The following is a 16,116-nucleotide window of genomic DNA, read 5'->3' as shown; positions in this document are numbered from 1 at the left end:
TTAAAAATGAACTTGTAGTAGATATAAAAAGTATAGTAAGTTTAAAAGAAATGTCAAAGATCACTGAGGGGGATATTTGTGATCTGATCTGGCTAAAAAAAACCCTCATGTGTTGAGGTTGAGGGTATAATGCTCCCACATCCAGCCTGATTGCTGGTGGTGAGTGTGACAAACTATCCCAGAAACATGTGAGCTTCTTCTCCTGCGCCATGAGCTGACTTTGCTTTTCAGTGGTGAAAGACACCACTGTTTAGACTTAGATTTCAAAAACCTAAGCATGATTTTCCTTGTTTTTATTACTCATAAGTACAGTATTCAGCTCACTTTTAAGAGGAATGATGTTAATTGGATATTGGGCTTCCCTGGTGGCGCAGTGGTTGAGAATCTGCCTGCCAATGCAAGGGACACGGGTTCGAACCCTGGTCTGGGAAGATCCCAAATGCCGCGGAGCAACTAGGCCCGTGAGCCACAACTACTGAGCCTGCGTGTCTGGAGCTTGTGCTCCACAACAAGAGAGGCCGCAACCATGAGAGGCCCGCGCACCGCAATGAAGAATGGCCCCTGCTTGCTGCAACTAGAGAAAGCCCTTGCACAGAAACGAAGACCCAACACAGCCAAAAATAAAGAAAGAAAGAAAGAAGAAAGAAAGAAAGAAAGAAAGAAGCTTTCATTAAAAAAAAAATTAATAAACAGAAACCTCTGTTAAATAGAGTAGGGAAACCAGAAGTTTATTTTAGATCTGTTGCTTATTATTTTGTCCATTCCCTTTGCTGAAGCAATCACCATGTTTTTTTGATACTCTTACCTTAAAATACAACTCTTGGCTCATGTGACTTTTCTAGCAATAAAATTTATTATTCTTTATTCAATAAAATTTATTCAATAAAATGTATACTTAGCCCTGGGGCAGAGCTAGGCTTAAGTGTATTTGGGGGACAGGGGAACCTGCCAGCAGAGCCCCAGTACTAAACAGGGGGAAGGACGGGTGCAGGTCTTACACAAAGTTCTTCTTCAGCATCGTGGTGCTAGGGGTGGATAGGGAGGCAACCCCCGGGCTCACAAGATAAGTCTGGACTGAGCTACACTATGAGCAGCTAAATTCCGGTCTTCCAAAACTGCTCGTAGCATCTTAGCATAGACTCTGGCAACATGGGATGAGCGTAGTACGAGTAGCTGGGAGTCCGGGTGATGACGTGGGCTATGCTACACCAAGATTCCAGGTAAAGACTCAGACAGGAGCAGCTCCACACCCCATTCCCCAGCCTTGACTCCAGGGTCTTCATGCTACCTCCTGGGAGTCCAGGGTGGGAAGGGCTTTAAGGATGACCTTTCCCAGGGAGTATCTGCATTTATATGAGTGATTTGTGAATATCAACTAAATCTGATCTGAATTGTGTTGGGCTAGGATGTGGAATAGGTTTATAGAGCCCCCAATTCTACCTCAACTAGTCCTCTAGGTCAGGGAGCAGTTTCCAGAGATTTCTCTCTCTTTTTTCCATTTATGAAGAAGCTCAGTGGAGGTAGGAAAGTGTCCTATAGGGCACTATGTATGATCCAGGCTCTGTGCTAAGTGTTGGAAATATTTAAAAAATACACAGCAATATATGACTGTATCAAATCAACATGTTGTACACCTTATATCAATTAAAATATATCTCAATTGAAAAATATATCAAACATGGCTTCCTCTAGGGGGGACGTGGGAGTATGGACTGTGTTGCCCCTCCCCCAACAAGTGAATATTTGAAACTAATTCAAGAGCTTTTTTTCTGGAACTTCGGGGTCACCTGTACCCAGAAAACAAGTCTGCAATCCTACAGATGTCCACAAGCTCGTTCCAGCACATGATTGCCAAACTTGCAATCAGTGAGTTCTGGAGGGTATGGTTGAGACCCTCAGGTGGCTAAACTACATAAAAGACTCTATCCTTGTTGCACTTTCTTGAAGACTCCAGGCACCTTTCCATTCAGGAGTCCAGCCATGCAGCTCCCCCATCATCCTTCGTGACTTCAAGGCTGCCTTCCTCAAGTTGAGACCAAACTTAATGCTAGTTTCTTGGTGCATCTGTCATCAAAAAGTCTAAACTTTCTGTACTCACTTTGCTGTAACAGGATCTTTTCCCACTCCTTCTCCCATTCTGCCTTCTTCTCTGACCACTTCTCCATTCCATCATAAATGCTGTCCTGTGGAGGTACAAAGGTACCATGAAGAAAAGCATCCTGAAAGGCTGCATCCTGGCCTGAGGATCAGCCCTGAGCCCTTTGCAGCTTCCCTCACCTGGGACCCTTGCTGGGGGCCCCATATGGTGACTGGTGGGAGTCAATTCCAGCCCAGTCACCCAAGAGCCTGCAGAACCCTAAAGATCAAAGAGAACTCTGCATGGCGTTTGCCCTGTTGGAACTGGGCTTCCTTTGAAGACAGGCAGTTGAGCATGTTGCAGATGCTCGTGTCAGCTCCCTCTGAACCATGAATCACTCATCAATAGCACAGGGGGAAACAAGGGAAATGCCAAGTTGTTGTTTTTTTTTATCAACTGTCATTGTTTGCCTGGGACTGAGTTGTTTCCTGGGACTCCAGACTGTCAGTGCTAAAACCCGGAAAGTCCCTGGCAAACCAGGACCAGTTGGTCACCATAGGATGGGGGGCTTGCTGGCCCAGCCCTTCCCCTGTCCACTTCCCCCCTCCCACTCTCTCATCCCCCTAGGATGAAATCCTGCCCTAATTCTGGTTTCCTGGGGCTCCATCAAATTAGCTGGCTAAGTGGATGGGCTGTGTTCTGAGGTACCCCCTACCCTGCTTGCTAGAGTCAGTGCAGAGCGACACAGTCCTTTTGGGTGGCAATTTGGCCAAATGCATCAAAGACCTTCCAAGTGTTTATCCTTTTTGACCCAGTACTTTACTAAGATCAAAGATGTTACAAAGTACAAATATTAACAGTGGTTGTCTTGGGGTGGTGATAGTTCATTCTTTTTGTTGTTGCTGCTGTTGTTGCTGTTGTTTTAATTAATTAGTTTTATTCTTGGCTGCGTTGGGTCTTCGTTGCTGTGCGCGGGCTTTCTCTAGTTGCGGTGAGGGCAGGGTACTCTTCGTTGCGGTGCGCGGGCTTCTCGTTGTGGTGGCTTCTCTTGTTGTGGAGCACAGGTTCTAGGCATGTGGGCTTCAGTAATTGTGGCACACGGGCTCAGTAGTTGTGGCTCGCGGGCTCTAGGGCGCCGGCTCAGTAGTTGTGGCACATGGGCTTAGTTGCTCCGCAGCATTTGGGATCTTCCCGGACCAGAGATCGAACCCGTCTCCCCTGCACTGACAGGCAGATTCTTAACCACTGCTCCACCAGGGAAGTCCCTGTTGTTGGTTTTTGAATTCCCATTTTTTAAAAAACAATGAGCAGGTATTACTTTTGTAATGACGAATGTATTTTTCAACGGGCTCCTTTAGGGTCTGGGTGACTGACATGTCCTGCATGGCTGCCATCACAGTCCGCAGGTTCCCTCTTCTCCTTGAGGGCCACTTAGGTTCAAGGAGGCTGGGAATTTCAGGAAATGATTTTCTGGGCAAGAGCTCTAGATTCATTTCAACGTCATCAACCAGGAATGAGCCTTGCTTCTCTTTCTCTCATAATCCACCAAGGAGCTCTGAATCTCACCTGATATATATGAAACATATTCTTCAGATACTTATATTCCTTTCCCATATCCTCTGGACAAAAGGAAAACAACAGGGTCATCATTATTCCTCTGAAATACATGTTTTCAAATTCAAATGAGAGCTCTCCTGCACACCGTCCGTACCTCAAACTCATCTTGTCGGTGGTGAAACCATGGTGTTGCCTTAGCGATCACTCTGGAAGTTTATTAGAAATTTAGATGGCCCGACCCCACTCGAAGCCTGCTGAGTTTCAGAGGCAAGGCTCAGTATCTGTCAAGAATATGCTTCTCAGGTGATTCTGATGCACCCCAAGTATGAGGACTAATCCCTGGGGGCAAACCTACAACTGAAGGAAAAACAGAAGCAAAACCTTCTCTCTTTTTAAAATAACATTCCTAGTGTACCTTGGTTTTGAAAACAATACATGTTCTCTTTAGAGAACTGGAAAACCAGCAAGGTACAAATATCATCTTTTAAAAATGTAAGCTAAAGGAAAATAAGGAGATTATAGAAATTCTTCTCCCTGTGGCGATTAGTCTATAAACTCAGAATTCTGAAGGGTACACACTTTGTCCTTCCCAAAGGCAGCATAAATAATGGGATAAATGGCCCACACAACCCTTACAGGTTTTAAGGCCACACAAATCACAGTGTGCCTGTTAGAATTTAATGAAACACCATCATTTTACAGGTGAGGAAACTTGTTGAATTGGAACAGTATTACGTTTGTAGACCTTTTAAATATACTTTAAACAGTGCTTTCACATTCTAATCACTCTGATAAAGGCAGGTATTCTTGTCCTTGATTCCTAGATGGGGAAACTAAGACTTAAGGAGATGAAGGGACTTGCTCAGACCCCAAAACTTGGCCACAGACCCTTCAAACTTCTGGGGGTAGGGAGGACATTGCTTGACATGGTTTCCCTTTTTTCAGTTTCATTCTCAACCACTTGCTCTTCCTGGGCTTGAGAAGGAAACCTTGAAAGCCTAGGCAGAGTCCACCCGTGGCCGTGGGTGTTCCTCTGCCCTAGATCTGCAGGGTCAGCCGCTACCCCTTCATCAGGGTCATTCTCCCAGGTCCCAACCGTACCTAGTTTATCCTGGGCAGCCAACTTCTCTGCCTTCAAGGCTGCTTTGTAGTTTTTCTCCAGCTCACTGAGCTGTGCTGCGTGAGTCTCCTCGAGCTCCCCGTAGGACCCCAGGAGAAGGCCACAGTCATCCGTGAAAAGTTCACCTGATCCCACCTCCCCTCCCTCACGCAGGCAGCTGGTGGGCAGGCTGTGGGGCCCTCACTTCCTGACACATTCTCCTGACATCCATCCAGAAAAGGGTGAGGAGATCCCTGTTTTCACCATCCACTATTTTGCATGGAGACATCAGGGGGCCATGGATGCCCCCCAACAGCACAGTCTTTGCTTACAATCCTTTTGGGAAACTGTGGGCTGATTAACACGCAGGATAATTTTAGAGCCCAAGGTCTCTCCAGCCTCCATTCCAGGAGGCAGATGTCGGCAGTGTTCAAGAGGAGTGTTAAAATAAAAGGCCATATGGGACTTCCCTGGTGGTCCCGTGGTAAAGAATCCGCCTTCCAATGCAGGGGACGCAGGTTCAATCCCTGGTCGGGGAACTAAGATCCCACATGCCGCGGAGCAACTAAGCCCTCGTGGCTCAACTAGAGAGCCCGCGTGCTGCAAATTACAGAGCCCACGTGCTCAAGAGCCCACGTGCCACAACTAGAGAGAAGCCCATGTGCCACAAGGAAGAGCCCGCATGCCTCAGTGAAGATCCCGTGCGCCACAACTGAGAACCGACGCAGCCAAAAATAAAAATAATAAGTAAATAAAATAAATAAATATTAAAAAAAATAAAAGGCTGTATGAGCTGTTGAGCCAAGAAAAGACACGGAGGAACCTTAAATGCATATCGGTAAGTGCAAGAAGTCACTGTGAAAGGGCTACAGGCTGTATGATTTCAACTATGTGACATTTTGGAAAATGCACAGCTACGGAGGCAGTCAAAAGATCAGTGGTTGCCAGGGGTTAGTGGGGAGAGAGGGATGAATAGGCAGAGCTCAGAGGACTTTTAGGGCAATGAAATTATTCTGTATGATACTATAATGGCGGATACGTGTCACTAAATATTTGTCAAAACCCATAGCGTGTACAGCATCAAGAGTGAATCCTAATGTAAACTGTGGACATTGGGGGATAACAGTGTGTGTCAGTGTAGGCTTCATTGATTGTAACAAACGTCGCATATTGGTGTGGGATGTCAGTGATGACACAAGGTTGTGCAGGTATGGGGCCCGGGGGTATGTGGGAATTCTCTCTACTTTATGCTCTTTTTTCCTGTGAACTTAAAACTGCTTTAAAAAATAAAGTCTAGGGGCTTCCCTGGTGGTGCAGTGGTTGAGAGTCTGCCTGCCGATGCAGGGGACACGGGTTCGTGCCCCTGTCTGGGAAGATCCCACATGCCGCAGAGCGGCTGGGCCCGTGAGCCGTGGCCGCTGAGCCTGCGCGTCTGGAGCCTGTGCTCTGCAACGGGAGAGGCCACAACAGTGAGAGGCCCGCGTACTGCAAAAATAAAAAATAGTAAAAAAAGAAAAAAAAGTCTATTAGTAAATAAGTCAATTAATTAAAAAAATTTTTAAAAAGCAAGTTTGTGACACTTAGGAAGACTTCTCTCCAGCAGGACAACTGGGGCTGCTCTGGTGCCCAGCAGGAGGTGTGGAAGGGGACTCTTGCTTTTCTCACTCTCACAGAAAACACACCTCCTTTTTCTTCCCCTTGGTTTGTCTCTACAGCTCTGGCTCCTGCCCTTCCCATACCTTCTTCCCATTTTGCCCAGACTTGACCTAGTAGCCAGGGACAGTAGAGGTGAGAGGAAGAAGAGGAGAGGCGTGGGGAGAGACCAGGCTGGGAACAACAGTAGTTTACCATGAAAACCTCCTGGAGAACCAAAAAACGGCTCTTCTCGGCAATCAACTTAAAGGGAGATTATAATTGAAATGAAATTTGGATGAGAAATTACAAAGCCAGGAATAACCTTCTCCGGGCTGTATTTTAGTGACCTCAGATCAAACCATTCTGCTCTCCAAAGACATGTCTCTTATCTCCCCTACCCCTCGCCACCCAGTTCCATTTGGCCTTGTCTGAAATCCCAGTGAACTGAAATCCTGCAAGGATGCAGGAGCCTTAGGACCTTCAGAACACAAGAGCTTGTGCCAGAAAGTGTACCTCCTCTTGCTTTCAAAGTTCTTCTGCATCTCAGCACAGCGGAGATCCATTTCATTGGCGAGCTAGAAACGAGGCTGGCATTTACAAGACAGGATTGAGGACCCCACTCCCACTCCAACCTGCAACTTCTGAGAAGCCTTCCCATTCACGGGGTATGCCCCTCTCCCCAAGCCTCTCCCGTTGTGTTCGGCAGTGCCAGAAAGCACATCGTTACTGAGGGAACGGGACAATTCTTGCCTCGCTCTGCATTGTCTGGTATGTAATCAGTTCACAAAGGGTGCATGGAAACCATCCCTTTCACTATTTTGTGGGCAGGTCTGCCCTCTTTGGCTGGACTGTAATCTCTTTGTAAGATCATGGCCTTCGGATTTTTGGATACGTAATTCAATTGAGCAATCGTTGATTGTGCAAAGGGCTTGACCTGGAGGAGCCAAAGAGGCCTGAGACTCAGACCCTGCCTTGATGAACTTAAAACCAGTGTTAATAAGCCCTCATTGGCAGGATGGCTCTGTTTCCGGAGGCAGGAAGTGCTCAGTTCCAGGTGAACCTCCCTTCTAACACGCACATCGGGTCCTCTGGCCAGTGCCTCAGGAGGAATAGACACTGCCAGCCGAGACAAGGGCTCGGGGCCAGCACACCCCCCCTTCTGCACAGTCACACAACAATGTAGGGTGTTCACAGCTGGGAGAATTTTAAGAATCCCAATCTGAGGTCCCTCGATGGAAATAATCTCTAAATATGTCTTCAGCAGGGCCGATGCTTCAGTGACTGAAAGTGTGCCTTTTGCCCATTAACCCACCACAGATGAGGTGAGTGATCTCATGCAAATTATTTAACTTCCTGAGCCTCAATTTTGTAGGAAGGTGACCATGAACTTGCCAGGGTTTTCAGGAAGGTATAGGAATGAATCCTCAGAAGGGAAGGTCTCAGCCTGAGTCCTATGCTGGGTCACTACAGGATTCAGACACATCTGGTGTGTATCAGAGGGCGAGGGGCTGGCCTGCTGGGAAGTCACCCTTCACATGTGGGTTCGGTAACGGCAAGTGAGGCGGGGCCGGGGGGGGGGTGCTGGTGGCAGGAGGGGATAGGCAGATGGGGAGGAGAGGGGAGGAGTTGGGAGGAGATCTAAGGATGGGTCTGATGTATCATTGCAGTCCAGGCCACCAGACACCTCTGCTTAGGGCGGAGAAGAAAAGTCTGTGATAAAATGAATGGTGAATTTTAAAGGGAGTGTTCCCAGAATCCCCAGGGAACACGAAGAGTGCAAACGGAAATGAGCAGGTTCTGGAGAGTGGCCTATGGCAGCTTCACCAGCAACAGGAAGTGGTACTGGAGGCTTCTGGGCAGCTTTTGAGCAAAACTGAAGTCCTGGTCACGCTGGTGCGGTTACTAAGAGCCTCAGCAAGGTCTGAAATTTAACTCACCGCACAGGCCACAGCCAGCCCTGCTGGAAATGGCTGGCACCCCCTAGTGTGGAAAGGATAGTGGCGTTGAACATGCCAGAGGCTCCCCGAGAACTCCCGGAAATTGAGTTAGGCCTAGAGGAGGGACTTGAGTTCTTGCGATTATGGGTGAGGATGGAGTCAGGGCTGTTGCCTGGACAGCCTGGCTCCCAGGAGGAAGGTGCTTGGCCTTGCCTGGAACATAGCAGGTGATCTGAAACTACTGGCCTTTCCCCTTCCCAAAGAGATGTCGGTTAACTCAAGGGCCACTCACCAGTTTTTGGGCAGAACGATGGGCTCTGTTCATTTGCTCTATTATCGCTGTCAGCTCTGAGATCTGTTCTTCGAGGTCAGTAATGATAGCAGTCCTGCGGGACAAGTAATCCGTGATCCACGCAGCTTCCATGCCGTCCCAGTCAGGGCCCTCCCTGGGCATGGCTGGCTCTGGCCTGGTGAGAGCCAGGCCACGTTCTGCACCTGCTCCATCACCATGGGGGGTGGGGGGTAGGGGCAGAGGGTGGTTCGGAAGAAGGAATTTGGCAGTAGGGTGGCTGCGCCTCACACGGAGCTCTTTTGGGTAATCTGGCCAGAAGTGAGCAGGGGTGGTTTTGTGACCCACTGACTAGAAGGGAAAGAGGAGGATGCCAGAAATCTATTAGGATTTGACCTTGACTCGGTAAAGATACTTGAAATGGAGGAGGGAGAAATTCACAGGATTAGGAAATTAGGTGGAGGAATAGGATTGAGGCAGACAGTGACTCATAGACAAGGAATGGGCCGGAAACAGGACAAAGGGGATTTAAGAGTGTGGATTTCAGAGTAGATTTACGGAGTTTTGTGTTTCTGAGTCTGGGGACTCCATGAAATCTGTGAGGTTACTCAGCTCTGTTCGGCTGAGCTGGAGTGAACAGGGTGGCAGGCAGTGCAGCAGAGATGAGGTTCTTGATTCCTGAGGGTGAGGAAAGAAGAGAGAGGATGTAGGAGGAGATGGGGAAGGAGGCGATATGAATGAGAGGTTTAGCAGGTAGTGCGAAGAGGATGTGGGGACTGACTTTACATGGTCCCGGAGGATAGAGAGTGGGTGGGCCTTGAATGACAGAGGGGGTGTCAGCATGCCCAGCCGGGATGGAATCAGACCAGAACCTTCCACGCTGCACCTCTCAGAAGCGTAAACTGAGTGGTATCTTTCGACTTAATGGAAAAGAGATGCAGGCTCTGGCCTCCCAGAAACCCTGACCTTACTCTCAGCTCTCACCGTTCAAGTTCAGACTATTTTCTGAACATTGCATCTACTCATTACCTCCAGAAACAGCTAGTCCCCTTTAGTGTGAGGGACACCCACCCAGTCATTCTCCAGATCAGCTGCCTGACTCGTTTGTATGCCTGACTCAAACGGGCTCAGAGCAGAGAGGTGGGTGCGGAGAGGAGCCGGCGCCATGCTGAGGAGTGAAGGGATGCCGTGGACTGGGCGTCAGGTAAGGGGTTCGTCCTCGAGGCCAGGCCGGGGTGGGGCTGAGGAACTGGATGCGGGTCCAGGGACATTGCCTGGAAGTCCTGACTTTGTCCATGTTCTCTGATTCTGAATGCTTTTTCCTAGCAGACATCTCGTCTCCCAAGGTGACGCAAATCTGCTCCCTATTCCGAACTAAGCGGTAGCCAGGTGACACGTTTATTATTTCCTGGGCCTCAAGGTGGAAGATAAGGTGTAGTGCAAGCCTGGAGTGCTGAGATTGCTCCAGTCTTCTGCTAGTGCCCTACTCACATCTTAAACACAGACGTGTGAGGTGGGATGCCCGGGCCCAAGTTCCGCCCGTGCCCTCCCCCAGCTTAACCTCTCTCCTCACCCCCAAGCGCAAGACCCGGCTGGCTCCTGAGCGCCTCCATAGGCCTCTCAAATTCAGCATGTGCACAAGCCAGCCGCTGGCCCCTGCCACCGCTCTGCTTCCCAGCCCACATCCTCCTCTGCGTTCTCCTTAATGGCCAGAGGCCAGGAGGCGGCCAGGCATTGTGGAAACCGCTCAGGTTTTGGAATTAGATGGGCCCGAGTTTAAATCCTGGCTCTGCTACCAACCATAGTTTTTCAACATCTCCGTGCTTCAGTTTCCTTATCAGAAAATGAGGATAGGGCTTCCCTGGTGGCGCAGTGGTTGAGAGTCCGCCTGCCGATGCAGGGGACACGGGTTGGTGCCCCGGTCCGGAAAGATCCCACACGCCACGGAGCCGCTGGGCCCGTGAGCCATGGCCGCTAAGCCTGCGCGTCCTGAGCCTGTGCTCCGCAACGGGAGAGGCCGCAGCAGTGAGAGGCCCGCGTACCACAAAAAACAAAAGAAAACCCCCAAAACAACACCAGCTTGTTATAGTTCTGGAGGGCAGAGTCTGAAATGGGTCTCTCTGGGCTAAAATCAAGGTGTTGGCAGAGTTGTATTCCTCCCGGAGCCTCTAGAGGAGAATCTATTTCCTTGCCTTTTCCAGCTCCTAGAAGCTGCCCCTGTTCCTAGTGGCCTTGTCCTCTATCTTCAAAGCCAACAACGGCATCACTCCAACCTCTGCTTCTATCGTCATGTCTCCTTCTCTGACACTCTGACTTCCTCTTTCATGTGTAAGGACCTTTACATTTGCATTAGGCCCACCTCGATAATCCACGTTGATCTGTCCATCTCAAGGTCAGCTGATGAGCAACATAATTCCATGTGCAAACTTAATTTTCCCTTGGCAAGTAACAGAACAAAGTGGTGGTTTCCAGGGATTAGGACATGCACTTCTTTGTGGGCGGAGGGTGGTGGTGGTGTCATTATTCTGCTTACTACATTCATCATCTCTGCTGCTTCTCTGAGCTCGTTTCCCAACACTGTTTCCTCACTTCCTCCACTCCCCCCACATGGGCCTCTTTGCTTTCCAGGAAAAGATCAGACGTGCCAAGCAAGTTCCCACCCAGGGCATTTGTACCCACTGTTCCCTTGGCCAAGAGTGCTTGCCTGAGGTGCCAAAGTGGCTCCTGCTGGCTTTTTACACAGGGATTGCCCTGACTTCTTGGTATAAAATAGCAATCCCACCCTCCTCCCTATGCCTGTGTTATTTTTCCTCATAGCACTTGTAGATCTTGGATGGATTAACATGTTTATGGTCATCTCCCTGCCCCTCCCCACTAGAATGTGAGTCCCTGAGAGTGGAGACTTTGCCGTGTTCACTGCTGTCCCCCTGCACCTGACTCAATGTATAGCAAATAATAGGTGCTCAATAAAAATTTTCCAAATAAATAGAACACAAAGATTCATGCAAAGGCCTAAAGCTAAGTTACACATCTAAGCTTATTTATAATTAAAAACTTATGGATTAAAAACTTTAATTGATGAGTAGAAACAGAGCTGCAATCTACAGAAAACCTTAGACACGGTAATCAGGAGAAGGGTGAGTAGCACCATAAATCCACGGGAGGCTCTTTGCCAAGGACGTGTATTGGGCATCATGCCCTTTGAGGTCAGGGAATGGCTTTCTGGGGCACTCCCACTGAGAGCTCCTTTGAAGTGACCTTGAAAGCTGTGGGATCAGAGGACCACAGAACCCACTTGTAGGAGCTGAGGTCTGGGAGGAATCCCATCGGGTTCTGGCATTTCTCTGACATACCTGGCAGCAATTAGCTCAAGTCAGGAAGGGCTGTGAAGGCCAAGAATGGAGATTATTTTATTCACATACCTTGAACAGCTCTGTCCCATGAACATGAAAATACTTACTTTGGGGCAATAACAGATTTTGTTATCAGTTGGGCATAATTTTGTTTTTTTGAAGCCGGAGGAGGAGGAGTTAGCCTGAAAGTGAAAAGGGAAATAACGAGAAAGAGAAAATTGGAAATTCAGAAACCAGGTTTAGCACTCCCCAGTAAGGGAGATCCCCACAGTGAAAACAAATTGGAATATATGGTCTGACAACAGGAATCTTTAAAAACAGGACGATCTTGGGGAACCTCAGGCTGAAGGCCTTGGCACTTGTTCACTGACCAGGGGTTCCCGGGCCAGCAGCACAGCTCATCCCCTGGTTCTAGAAGCTCTTTGTCCCCCATGGAGCGGCAGCTGCCATGGGCCCTTTCCCTGCTGCGCTAATTCTGAGACTTCCTCATTGAAAATGACACTCAGCCCCGGCATCACTGGCTAGAGCGCTGTGCAGCCTGCAGGCTGTGGAAAGCTGGGCTTTCTGGCCCTCTTGGGATTTTGCTGCCAAGTTGACTGTTTCAGAAATCTTGTGAGAGAAAGCTGGCTGTAATGGAGCCCAAGCCCCCAGGCTCCACTCCATCCCGGGTAGTCCTTACTTGGATTTCACTGGGGAGGTCTTTCTTGGTGGCTGAGGGGTCTCGATTAGTTTCCGTGGTCCCAAGTTCCAGGGATCCCAGCAGGGGCAGTAGACGAGAGGTCAGGGGCCGCCTTGGCTGCTAGGTCAGGAGGCCCTTGCTGAAATGGGAAAACGGCAGCAGAGTCACAGTGTTCAGAGTCAGAGCAACAATACTTAGAGACAAATTGGGAAGAACCCAGGGAAGGCCCAAAGCACAGATGACAGATTCTGGAAGTTGTCAATGTGGTACAGAGTCTTGACTATAGAATAACACCTCACCCCTTGCCACCTAGGAGACTTGACTTGAAAGCAGTTTCGCATTTGATGTAGTTGAGTGCTTACTATGAGTCAGATCCACAATAAGTGATCAGTTATTGTTATGCCAACTTTACAGATGAAGATAGTGAGGCTCAGAGAGGTCACGGAGGTAGCAAGTTGGAAAGCTGGAAACAAACACAAGTCTATCTGACTCCTAAGCACTTGCTCTTCCATCAGGTCACACTAGCTGTCTCTAAAGCGAAGAGGAATCCCTACAGCAAGTCCTTCATAGACCTTTCTGGAAAATCAGGTCTGTTAGTCAAATTATAGTGCAAGCAGATCTTTCAGTCTCTCTTTCCTGGTCACCTGCCTGAATTACACAATCAAAACTCTTCTTTCTTGACTCCATAAAAACAAAACCAATAACAAAAACCCCTGTTACGAAGATTTGCGTGAAAGACAACTGTCAGATAAACATGGAGCCTTGATCACACTTGTTTATCTTCTTTCTTTTCCAGAACCCCACGAAAATGAGAGTAAAGATTAAAAGAGATTTAATTCCACAAAAACAAAGAGAATGACAGAGGAGACAATATTGCACAGGCGATGTCAGTACATGCTTGGCACCATAACTCCCTCACTTAGCTTCCATAGGAAACTGCAGCCTACGTGCCTGCAAAGGGCGTACAAACCAGCAGGAACCAATTTCCAGGTGGAAGCTCCCTAAGACTCAGGATTGGAACTGGTAGATTATCTGATGATTCTGATGGGTATTTGACAGATCTGTTGGAGCACGTGGTAGGTCAAATAATGTCCCCCCAGCAAAAAAGTCTATGTTCTAATCCCTGGAACCTGTAAATATGTTACCTTACGTGCCAAAAGGGGCTTTGCTGCTGTGATTAAGGATTTCCCCCTCAACCCTGCTTTTTTTCCCCTCTAGTTTATTTTTTATTGAAGTATAGTTGGCATATAATATTATATTAGTTTCCAGGATACAATATAGTGATTTGACATTTATATACATTACAAACTGATCATGATAAGTCTAGTAACCATGTCACCTTGTAAAGTTATTACAGTATTATTGACTGTATTCCATAGGCTGTACATTACATCCCTATGACATTTATTTTATAACTGGAAATTTGTACCTTATGATCCTCTTCATCTATTTTGCTCAACTCCTTTTTTTTTTTTTTCTTGTGGTATGTGGGCCTCTCACTGTTGTGGCCTCTCCCGTTGCGGAGCACAGGCTCCGGATGCGCAGGCTCAACGGCCATGGCTCACAGGCCAAGCCGCTCCGCGGCATGTGGGATCTCCCGAACCGGGACATGAACCCGTGTCCCCTGCATCGGCAGGCGCACTCTCAACCACTGTGCCACCAGGGAGGCCCTATTTTGCTCAACTCTTTACCCCTCTCCCCTCTGGCAACCAGTTTGTTCTCTGTATCTATGAGTCTGTTTCTGTTTTGTTTTGTTTGTTCATTTGTTTTGTTGTTTATTTTTTATGTTTTAAAGTCATTATTAAAGTTTTTATTGAAAATAACTCACGTTCATACAGGTAAGGCCAATATAGTGTGTTATCAGAATAAAATAAATCAGAGTTGCTTGGCTGGTTAAGGAGTCACATGGAAAGACTGGCAGGAAACTGAGTTTAAAAACAATGTAGATAACTAAAATATTTTAAAATGTTATATTAGAATTAGAAATGTTATACTAAAAATATACTAGAATATACTAGAATTTTTGCAAAAGTGAAAAAGGGTGTTTTGTTTTTTAGATTCCACATGGAAGTGAAATCATTCAGTGTTTGTCTTTCTCGGACTTATTTCACTTGGCATAATAGCCTCTAGGTCCATTCATGTTGTTGCAAATGACAAGATTTCATTCTTTTTTATGACTGAATAATATTCCATTGTATATATATGGCACATCTACATTCATTCATCTGTTGATGGGTACTTAGGTTGCACAGCAAAGGAAACCAACAAGACGACAAGCCGACCTACTGAATGGGAGAAGATATTTGCAAACGATATATCTGATAAGGAGTTAATATCCAAAGTATAAAAGAACACATACAACTTAGTAGCAAAAAAACCAAACAATTCAATTAAAAAATGGGTAAAGGACCTGAATAGACAATTTTCCAAAGAAGATATACAGGTGGCCAACAGACACATGAAAAAATGCATAAATCACTAATCATCAGGGAAATGCTAATCAAAACCACAATGAGATATAGCCTCACAACTGTCAGAATGGCCATCATCAAAAAGACAACAAGGAGCAAGTGTTCACAAGGATGTGGAGAAAAGGGAATCCTTGTGCACTGTTGATGGGAATGTAAATTGGTGCAGCCCCTATGGAAAACAGTATGGAGGGTCCTCAAAAAGTTAAAAATAGAACTACCATACAATCTAGCAATTCCACTTCTGGGTATTTATATGGAGAAAACAAAAACACTAATTTGAAAAGATATATGCACCCCCCTATGTTCATTGCAGCATTATTCATAATAGCCAAGATACTGAAGTTAAGGATCTTGAGATGGGGAGATTATCTGGATTATCCGTGTGGGCCCAAGGTAATCATTAGTGTTCTTTTAACAGGAAGGTGGGAAGGTCAGAGTCAGAGAAGAAAATGGCCAAGTAGGAGTGATTGAGGTAGGGGCCATGAGCCAAGGAATGTGGGCAGCCTCTAGAAGTTGGAAAAGACAAGGGAATGATTCTCCTCTGAACCTACAGAAGGAACGAAGTCTTGCCGACATCTTGATTTTAGCTCTGTGAGACCCATTTCAGATTTCTGACCTCAGAACTAAAAGATAAACTGGTGTTTTAAGCCACTAAATTTGTGGTAATTTGTTACAGAGCACTTGTAATAGGAAACAGAAAATTTGGGGAAAAGTTAAAAATAGAAACATAGACACCTGAGAAAATTAAAATTGCATAATTACTGCAGGCTAACAAATATTGCATAAGAAAGTAAATAAACTCACAGTAAGGAACACTCTCATATATATTAATGTAAACGCTTAATATTGATTTAACCAAAAAGAGATTTGTGACTGCACTGGAAGATTGGGGGTGGGGGTGGGATGGAGAATGTTGGCCCAACGACCAGGTGACAGGGCCACTGTATCTAGCTGTCCGTGTTCCCCTTTGCTGGGGGCCTGGTCAGGAGGTCTCAGGGAGACAAGGGAAGGAGGTGGGT

General features: G+C 47.0%; 1 protein-coding gene across 1 annotated transcript; it reads right to left on the bottom strand.

Moving 5' to 3' along the window:
* Window positions 1–745: 745 nt before the first annotated feature.
* Window positions 746–12,724, bottom strand: FLACC1 (flagellum associated containing coiled-coil domains 1; the record flags this gene model as incomplete). Its single annotated transcript, XM_060301527.1, has 9 exons — window positions 746–2,183; window positions 3,644–3,696; window positions 4,736–4,829; window positions 6,324–6,327; window positions 6,882–6,943; window positions 8,598–8,691; window positions 9,869–10,039; window positions 12,055–12,129; window positions 12,627–12,724. Coding segments are annotated over 9 exons (810 nt in total), but the record flags the coding sequence as incomplete, so codon positions are not given.
* Between the last annotated feature and the right edge of the window lie 3,392 nt (window positions 12,725–16,116).

This window comes from Globicephala melas, chromosome 7 (assembly GCF_963455315.2).
Source record: "Globicephala melas chromosome 7, mGloMel1.2, whole genome shotgun sequence".
NCBI classification, from domain to species: Eukaryota; Metazoa; Chordata; class Mammalia; order Artiodactyla; family Delphinidae; genus Globicephala; species Globicephala melas.
The sequence above is the reverse complement of the archived record's forward strand: the minus strand, read 5'-3'. Positions and strand labels throughout refer to the sequence as shown.